This window comes from Sus scrofa, chromosome 6, assembly GCF_054392235.1.
Source record: "Sus scrofa isolate SSC_HxYL_T2T_F1_AM1 chromosome 6, Sscrofa_HxYL_maternal_Yorkshire_Landrace_v2.0, whole genome shotgun sequence".
NCBI classification, from domain to species: Eukaryota; Metazoa; Chordata; class Mammalia; order Artiodactyla; family Suidae; genus Sus; species Sus scrofa.
The window spans coordinates 172,949,719-172,959,317 of NC_139388.1; the positions used below are offsets into that span (position 1 = coordinate 172,949,719).

Here is a 9,599-nt window from a genome sequence, read left to right on the forward strand (position 1 = left end):
CCACAGAACTCAGAAATAAACGCATGTACTTATGGTCAATTAATCGATAACGAAAGAGGCAAGAATATAAAATGGAAAAGTCTCTTCAATAAGTGGTGCTGAGAAAACAGAGCAGCTACATGTGAAAGAAGGAATTAGAACATTTTTCTCACACCATATACAAAAGAAAAAAATTCAAAATGGATTAAAGGTCTAAATACAAGACCAGAAACCATAAAACTCCTAGAAGAAAACACAGGCAGGACACACTGTGATATAAATCAGAGCAATATTTTTTTGGATCTGTCTCCTTAGACAAAGGAAATGAAAGCAAGAATAAACAAATGGACCTAATTAAACTTAAAGCTTTGGCACAGCAAAGAAAACCATCAACAAAATGAAAACCAATCTATAGAATGGAAGAAAATATGTGCAAATGATGTGACCAATAAGGGGTTAATATCCAAAATATAAACTATAGAAAACAGCATGGAGTTTCCTTTTAAAAACTAAAAATAGAGCTGTTTTTGTCACCTTGCAATCCAACTCCTGGAGCATACATCTGGAGAAAATTATAACTCAAAAATATTCATACACCCAATGTTCATAGCAGCATTTACAATTGCTAAGGTATGGAAGCAACCCAAAAGTCCATCAACGAACGGATAAAGATGTGGTGTATACATACAATGGCGTAAATCAACTATTCTTCAATCAAAAACACATAAATATTTAAGTAGTAAATACTGTTATCATCACCATTTTCTCATACCCAGACCCGTGTAGGATTGGCTCCAGGGCTCTCTTCCAGGTTCTGACAAAAGCAATCCCATAATTTGCCTGCACGACGGTACTGTGATGATGAGCTGGTGAGGAGTGGCTACCCAGACAGTAATGGGTTAACGTTCCCTGTGGACTAGAGATTCTGGAAATGCCTGATTCCAAGGGGTGAGTAGGCAACAGGTCTTGTGTGTCAGTGTGCATGCGGCTCTCTCCTTTCACCTGGACTCTCGTAGCAGAAGGAACACAGAACATGCAGAGCAGAAAGAGACCAGAGGGGCTGCCTGTTCCAATACACAAGCTGGGCTCTGTCTATGGCTATGCTGGTGTCCCTTGCACCTTTCCTATCATGGGGGAGAGTTCAGGGGTCAAGTGCCTCCAGGGCCGAGGGAAGAGAGAGGGTCTGAACTTAGACTATGTGTGCACAGCTCTTCCCTTCTCCCGCCAACACACATCCTCCCCTCCCTGCTCTGGACCCGCTCAGGCATCCAATTAAAACTCCCTTAGGTGAGGCAAGGAGAATTCCCTGCTTCCTGACACAGCAATAGCTGCTCAATAAATCTTGGGGAAACCGAATTGCATGTAGGCCATAAGGTTGATGGGAGGGAAGGGGCTTTAGGGGAATTCAGTCCAGAGGCAGGGAGACTATGAGTGGTCCTCATGCCAGGAGTTTACCAGCCCACTTCTGAGTTTAGCTGCTGTTGAAACCTAGCAGCCACCCCCCATGAGAGAACACAGGAGCCACGTCTTCACTGTCAGAATTCCCAGTAACTACAAGGAAGAGAGTAAGATGGAGGGAGGGAGGAAGAAGGTAAGGGAAAGCGGGAACGGGAGCCAAGGCGAAAATGAAGAAAATTAGCTCAGACACACACACACACACACACACACACATGTCCAAGAGTGAATAAGCAGACGAGTTAGGACTCAGCCTGGACCAACACAGAAAACCTAGCCGAAGAACTTGGTCCAGAAAGGACAAGTGAGATTGGCCGGCAAGTAATGTCCAAAAATCAAAGCAGGTTCTGGGTCTCACTGGCAGCACAGACTCCCCAAAGGTCACAGCAATGGCCACTAAGGCTCTGCCACTAAGCGCCTCAGACTGACCCGCAGACCTAGCCTGGTCAGGAGCATAATAAAGAGCAGCCTTGGGATCAGACCCGCCTGATTTGAACCCCAGCTCCGCCGTTAGGTCAGGTCCTCTAACCTCAGAATTTCCTCGTCTTGAAAATGGAGATGCTACGACCCTGCACGCTAGTCGCGGAGACTGGAAATAGCAGGTGGGACAACAACTGGCACTGAGTCGGTGTTAGACGCCATTTTTATTACTAGGCAGCAATTCGTACACGCAAGTCTGGGGGACTCCATGTTTCAAGTATTTTGTACGGAAATTTTCAAGGAGCAGGAAAATGTATACAAAATAAAAGTGGTTCGGAAACGGAAAAGTACCCAACTCATGTCAGGGAATCACTTGGAAAGTCTTTTTACTGTTGGAAAAAATACAGGCTTTGGGTTTAGGCAGAAGTAGGTTCTATTTCTGACCCTGCCACTGACTAGCCAGGTAAGCCTGTCTCTCCATCTGTCAAGTGTGGGTCATTCTTCCCAGCGTTGTGGTGAGACTCGATGGGACGCCTGGAAAGCTCCTGACACACCCCTCCCTGGGTGGGTGGCAGGATCCCATGTGATAGGTCAGGTCATGGTGGTGCCAAAATCACACTCTGCCAACTGGCTACAAGTGAGGAGAGCCCCTCCCTCTGGAAGAGGACCTCACACTGGCAAGAAGAGGAAGAGAAGGGTCTTTCGTACTTGTTGAAGGAAATCTGAGTGAACACTCAACTTCCATGCAGAAAACACTGAAATCTGCCATGTGGAGCCAGGCCCTCAGAAGGGTAAGAAGCCAGGCAGGATCCCTACCAAGCTGTCCCAACCTTGAGCACTAAACTATTGTTACTAAAAGCAAGGACTCTCATTGCAGGAACGAGTCCCACTCCTCCCCCTCTATTCTCTGTCACTGTCTTTTTTCTAGGCACAGAATAAGTAAAAGAAGCTGAACAACAGAGTAAGTGCACCAAGTCCTCATGCTTGGCACTGATGTCCCACAGAACAAAGGGTCCAGGGCCATAGCAAGAGGCCACACTAGCTCCCACTTCCAGGGAATCACTGGTGCCAGGCTCCTCCTTCAGAAGCCGAGGTGAGTGCAGTGAAAGAGCATCAGCTCAGACTCAAGGGAGGCCCAGGGTTGAACTCTAGCTCCACCTTTCCTTACTCAGCTCATCTCACTCCCTTGCGGGCTGCTACAACTACATGACATAGAGACGGTGAACGTGGCCTGTAGAATCCAGGGCACACAGGAGATGCTCAGTATCACTTCCTTCCCTTTCCCTTGCTCCTCACAGGCCCGTGAGCTGCTTATCTTTTGCTTTTCAGAGAGCCACCCATTCCATCTTTCTTGGCATTCAACTCTCTCGCAGAGGGGCTGCAACACAACCATCTCCCCACTTCTTTGATGCCCCCAAATAAGTGCACGGGTCCTTTTCATTAAAGGGTTTTACTGCTAGTCACTCTGGGGAAACAGATGCAAGCTGGAGTGGGGGTGACAAGTCACAAACACGGGGGAGTGTGAAGGTCCCTGGACACGGCTCCTTGATCCCTTTCATTCCTAAAGGGAACTTTCTAAACTTCTCCCGACCGAGGAGGCCCCTTCCTCCCCTGCTCCTCCCCCCCCAGTCAGGGCACAGGAGGTGGGGCCTAGTGGACCACTGCAGCCCGCCCTCGGCAGTCCACCTGCAATACAGACAACCTCCAGACGGGGAGGCTCACGCCACAAGCGCTTCCCTAGCTTCCTCATCTCATGATGAGCAGGTACTAAGCCTTCCCTACTTCTTTCACCCCCGGAGAAGCAGCCAAGAGGGGGACCTCTGACTTTCCACAGCAAGAAACTGGCCTGGGAGAGAGCCAGGGTGCCCACTCAGAGCCCCTTCTCAGGACTTCCTGGACATCCCGGCTTCAGAGGCGACAGAAAACCAACCTCCAAAGTGGGCAGAGGGGCTTAAGGTCAAGGGGGCAGCAGCAGATCCTAAAGATCTTCCTACTCGGGGTGGGGTCTCGCACCCTGCGTTCTCCTTCTCCTCGCCCTCCTTCAGCCGGAACCTTTCCCAGCCTGCTCTCCCCGGTGCGTTTTCTGGTGGCGGATGAGATTGGAGCTGCGGGAGAAGTGCTTCCCGCACAGTGTGCACCGGTAGGGCCTCTCGCCCCTGTGGGTCCTCTGGTGCGCCCCGAAGTTGGAGATGTCGCTGAAGGTCCGCCCGCACTCGGCGCACTCGTAGGGCCTCTCGCCGGTGTGGGTGCGGTGGTGCACGCCAAAGCTGGAGCTGTTGCTGAAGCTCTTCCCGCACTCGCAGCAGATGTAGGGCGCGGGCTCCAGGTGGGTCCGGTAGTGCACGGCCAGCGCCGAGCTCTGGCCGAAGCTCTTGCTGCAGAGGTCGCAGCGGAACGGCCGCCTGCCCAGGTGGTCCTGCTGGTGCGTGGTGAGGTCCGAGTGCCGCCTGAAGCTCTCCTCGCAGTTGGGGCACTTGTAGTGCTTCTCCTCCAGGTGGATCCGCTCGTGCCGGATGCGGTTGGAGCTTCTCGAGAAGCTCTTGCCACACTCAGAACACTTGTAAGGTTTCTCGCCAGTGTGGATCCGCTGGTGTGTTCTCAGGTTGGAGGTGTTACTGAAGGTTTTGCCACACTGGGCACACACAAAGGGCTTCTCGTCGGCCTCTGGCCTCGGAGGAGCCGGGCGGACATCTGGCTCTCGGGCGGGGACAGTGACTCTCCGCCAGGGCTCTTTCCGACGGTCCCCTTGTGGCCTCTCTGATAGGCTTTCTTGCCCGTGCTCTTTCTCCCCATCTGGGATCCGAAAACCCTCTGAGGCATCCACGCTCCGCGGCTTACTACCCCGTTCCCCTTCCTCAGGCAGGTGCCGTTCGGGACTCTGCTCCTTCTCACTGCCCATCTCTGAACCCTGAGAAGGAACACAAATGGCCAACACCTTTATTCCTTGGGTCCGGCCAGGCCCCAGGGAATCTTTTGTTCTGGCTGAAGGGGTGTGTACCCCTTCCCCATGGAAGCATCCATCAGAAAGAACTCAATTAACTGGAATACCTGGAGAGAATGCCTTTACTTGCTAACTTTCAAAGGACAACCTTCCACAGCTATTTAAAGCTACCCACCAGAGCAAAAAGGAGGCCCCAGCTTTGTCTACCCCCCCCCCAAGATGGTATTTCTGTAATGTGCACAATGTCACGTTTCCTCAGGCCACTCAACAGTGACAGTCTGGGCTCTAATTCACGTGCAAGTAGAGGAACTTCCACTGTGGGAGGAATTCAAGTATTCTGCCCAACTATAAGTGAAGTGAAATTCCCATTATGTTTCATCTTTTCTGAAAAGCCTGCCTTAGGAGTGTCTAGCTATTGACCTGCTTTCAAAATGAGGACAACGGAACCTCTATGTCTTGAGGCTGCCTAGGTGTCTACAAGGCCCAACTGCGAATCCTCTTAAATGTTCTGCCACCCTTCCCTTCCCCCACACCGCACCATCCGAGTCCTCCAGGACCTCCTCCCATGCTGACTGGGAGGAGTTCCCGCTTCCACCCTCACACACCACACTCAGCCTCACACACACACACATACACACACACCAAATACAATCAGCCATTCTCACAACACACACACCACAGCGTCATACAGACACACACGTACGTATCACACCCACCACACACAGCCCTCCCACACGTACAGTCACATACATGGCTACACGATCACACACCAAACACACATCCCGGTATGCTCTCACACTACACACACGCACAGTGCCTGGCACAAGGCCTACTTATGCAGACATCAGTAACTGCACAGACTCCTTTGAGTTCCTACAGCCAAGGACGGGGAATGAGAGGAAGAGAGTAGCTCTGATAAGAAGAGAGTGGTGTTTCCTCTGGGCCTTAAATAACCGCATTTCAAACAGCAGGGTGGGCTGGAGGAGACACGACACAGGGCGGCATGAACAAAGCGAGAGAGGGAAGCACAGATTGTGATGGAACACCGATGACAGAAAACACAAGACTGACAACTGCTTCCTCAGCAGAAACCTGCAGAAAACAGCAACAAAGAGAAGTGGAAGGGACAGCGACTGCATTTAAGGTGGGATCCCAGGGGTGGCACGTACTGTTGTTATAACGCAGCGAATCATTCGCCCCCTCGGAGCCTCAACTCCCACATCACTGAAACTGTGATACAGGCCAACACTTGAGGACTTGGCTGGAGAAAATGCCTGTGATGTGCTCAGTGTGACAAAGTGGGTGTGGACTCATCATTCAGGAAATGACAGCTGCTGTTACAGTTGCTGAAGACGTTACATGCTAGCCCTGTGAAGAAGGCAAGAATGCAAAAGACCCATACATGATCTCGTTAGGAAGAAAAAACACTTTAATTAAAAAGTGATGCAAAACCATACATAATCTAAAATGGGAAGTGGACAGCACCTCAGATCTTTAAGAAATAGGTGTCAGCAAACTTTCTCTGTAAAGGGCCAGAGAGTAAACATTGAGCAAATATTTGGGGCCATCGCGTCGCTGCTGCCACTACTCACTCTGCCGGCATACCACAAAAGCAGCCACAGACAACCCGTGAACGATTGGACGTGGCTCTGCTCTAATAAAACCTCATTTAAAACAACGGCAGGCAAACCACAATTTATCAGTTTCCACGAGAGTGCTTCTTCCAGCTTCTAGGTAAGTGATGGGAACCATAATAGGTTTCGCTTTCAAAAATGCAAGGAAACATCAGAAACAATTTACGCCTTGGTACTTATTCACTGTTTCCTGACCATCCATCCTTTTAAACATTACAACCCGGTCCCTACACCTCAGTCCTCCCGCACAACAGAACTTCTCACCTTCCATCTAATTTTTAGTATTTATTATCACCCCCCCCCACACACACACACAAAACTAAGTCCTACAGGGTCTAGGTCCTTTGTTTTACTCATTAATGTAACCAAACCCCTAGAGTAGTGGCACTCATATACAGCAGATCCTTAATAAACATTTGCTGAAAGAACTGAATGCAGGCCAGGTCTACTTCCAGAACCCACTTCAAGCTTACTTAGCTCCGTCTGCACCCACCTATTCCTTAGCAATCTCTTGGTTCCTGCCCCTTCCTCCTCTGCGCATCCCCAGAATGCTCTACTTGCTTTTACCGTGATTTACAGTGATCTGTTTACATGTATTTCCACTTTTAGTTTATAAGCAACTTGAGGGCAGGGACTGGGTCCTTTTGGAAATATCTCCAGGTTAAGGCCTGTTGCTCAGAAACTGTTTTAAGTATGAGTCAATGGACATGGTCCTTTTTTTTTTTTTTTTTTTTTTTTTTTTTTTTTGTCTTTTTGCCTTTTCTAGGGCCGCTCCCTCGGCATATGGAGATTCCCAGGCTAGGGGTCTAATCGGAGCTGCAGCCACCGTCCTATGCCAGAGCCACAGCAACGTGGAATCCAAGCCGCGTCTGTGACCTACACCACAGCTCACAGCAACGCCAGATCCTTAACCCACTGAGCAAGGGCAGGGACCGAACCTACAACCTCATGGTTCCCAGTCAGATTCATTAACCACTGCGCCATGACGGGAACTCCTGGTCATGGTCTTAAGTCACTTCCTACCCCTGCCCACCCCACCGAGCTCTGGACTCCAATATGTCTCTTTATGCAATGAGCTCCATGGCCTCCACTCACTACCAATCCTGCTCTTCTGAGAACCTATGATGCATATATCAAACTCTGACTCTACTCAGGGCTGAATGCTGGGTCAAAATAAGAGGAAAAAGACTTGGGATTACAGTCGCTACCCTAAAAGAGTTTATGGTACAGTGCAATCGAACAGGCCATGAACTCCAGAAACTGTCATACAGGGTAGAAGGCTATGTCCCAGGAGAAGCAGGGACACTGTAATGTGCCCAAGGGCACACAGCAGGACTAGGAGCGGCAGGACTGAGACCCATGCCCATCACTCAAAAGCCAGTGCTTTTAAGCATGGCACCAGTATTGGAGGGAGAGGAGAGAAAGAGGGAAGGAAGAAAGGAAAGAAGGAAATAACAACACGCCAGGGAAGGTCTGATGACACAGGCATAACTCCCTTTAAAGATCAAGGATGAGCAGCTTAGCTTCACCGAAAAGGCAGTCTTTGAGGCACGTCTTGTGGGATGGGTGAGCAAGGTTGGGACTGACAGGGATGGGGAGCCCACTATTTACTGAGAAGACAGTGGCAGGTAAAGTAAAAAGGCACTGTCATATCACATTTCAGAGTGGAGCGGAGAAAGAGGCCCATGGAGCTTATCTTCCCAGGAGGCTCAGAGGTACAGGGAGGCCCAAGGGTGGAAGGGATTGAGGGAGTGGAAAAGGAACCAGGTCTAAGACGTAAGCGCCAAGAAGGTGGGGCTGGTCATCACAGATGCCGAAGACCAAAGGCCTGGACTAGAGGTGGAGGGCCAAGCTTGATCTTTAGGATGGAGTCGAGAGCTGGGGGTGGGATGGGGAAAGGAGGAGTTTGGAAAGTCCGGGGAAAATGCATTAAAGAACAGGGAATCGTACCGGGGGTGGAAACGGGGTCAGAGTTAGAGTTAACCAAAAGAGTTAGAGGGTCCGAGGAGGTGGTCAGGGGACCCGCCCAAGAGGCGCGGTTGTGTGTGGCGGGGCGGGGTCTGAGGGTACAAGCGTCCTCCCAAGGACCCGAGCTGGGTTCAGAGCTGCTGGCGGGGTTAGGGCCGAAGGGGTGCGAGAGGAGAGGCCGACTCCAAAGGTTCGGTCAGTGACAGCGGGGCTGGAGTACTCAAAGGCCAACAGGATTAGGGCGGGAGGGCAGGGGCTTGGGGCCAGCAGCCTGGCCATGCAGGCCCTGGGAAGGGAACAGGGGGTGGGGCCCCACTTGCTCCCCACAAGGTCCGGGCAGCAAAACCCGAGCACCAACGCCCCGGTGAAAGGGAAGGAGGTGCTTTTACAGGTCCCCGAGAAGCCATGCGCGCCTCCCCGCCGCGTCCTCGGGCCCAAACGCGACCCACCTCGCTCCCGCCGCTGGGTCAGGGACGGCGCCGCCTCGTTTGGCCCCCGGGGGGGAGGAGCCGGAACCGGAACCCATAAAGGACCCGCCCTGCCTCTTCAGGATTGGTGCCTGAGGATTGTCCTTCCTTTCTATTGGCTACACTGGATGCCGCAACGCACAGGCGAGGCTGCCAATAAGATTTGGCCTCCTGCGTGGCCCGCTGGGAGTTGTAGTTCTGCGAAGATTTTGGCCGTGGAGAAGAAATTCGTAAAGTTTAGAATTTAGTGATGGAAACTGGGTTCCCTTTAAGGTCTTGGGATTTCCTTCTGCGCTCCAGCGTTAAAAGCCCAGCTTGCAGGGCCACCGGTCTGGGAAGTTGTAGAATATGTCGACCTAACCTTCATGACCTCCAAGGGGTCATGAACTCAGAATTTCTTTACTCTGACCCTTGATGACATCGCATGAAACCAGAGTTCTGCACGTCACTTGAGGTTCATAATTTAAAGTCAAAGGATGGTGGAACCGGAAAGGGGTCTATTTATTGGTTTGTTTGTTTGTATTGACTATAAACAATATCAAGTATAGTTTATTTGTAATAGTTTGTTACTTTCGTGGGAGTACAGCATAGTGATTTGGGGTTGTTGTTTACAGATTATACAAAATTATAGGTTATTACAAAATACTTTGTATGATTCCCTGTGCTATACAGTAAATACTTGTTGGGTTTTTGTTTTATGTATAGCAGTTTGTATTTGTTAATCCCATACTCCTA

General features: G+C 50.6%; 1 protein-coding gene across 2 annotated transcripts; it reads right to left on the reverse strand.

The window, feature by feature from the left end:
- Nucleotides 1-251: 251 nt before the first annotated feature.
- On the reverse strand, nt 252-8,887 carry ZNF691 (zinc finger protein 691). Of its 2 annotated transcripts, XM_003356494.5 has the most exons (3): nt 8,847-8,887; nt 5,965-6,163; nt 252-4,762 (listed from the first exon to the last, which is right to left on the reverse strand). In XM_003356494.5, the coding sequence occupies exons 2-3, from the start codon at nt 5,986-5,988 to the stop codon at nt 3,896-3,898; spliced, it is 891 nt and encodes a 296-aa protein (XP_003356542.1). In that variant the 5' UTR covers nt 5,989-6,163; nt 8,847-8,887; the 3' UTR covers nt 252-3,895. The 2 variants fall into 2 exon arrangements, with proteins under 2 accessions (XP_003356542.1, XP_005665563.1); XM_005665506.4 differs by lacking the exon at nt 5,965-6,163.
- Between the last annotated feature and the right edge of the window lie 712 nt (nt 8,888-9,599).

What these genes read in the sequence shown, in the direction of transcription:
- ZNF691 (XM_003356494.5), bottom strand. Translation starts at nt 5,988, where the DNA reads ATGATTCGCTGCGTTATAACAACA. An exon ending in TTCGCTGCGTTATAACAACA is followed by an intron (nt 4,763 to 5,964) that starts GTACGTGCCACC and finishes GTTCCTTCTCAG; the next exon opens with GGTTCAGAGATGGGCAGTGA.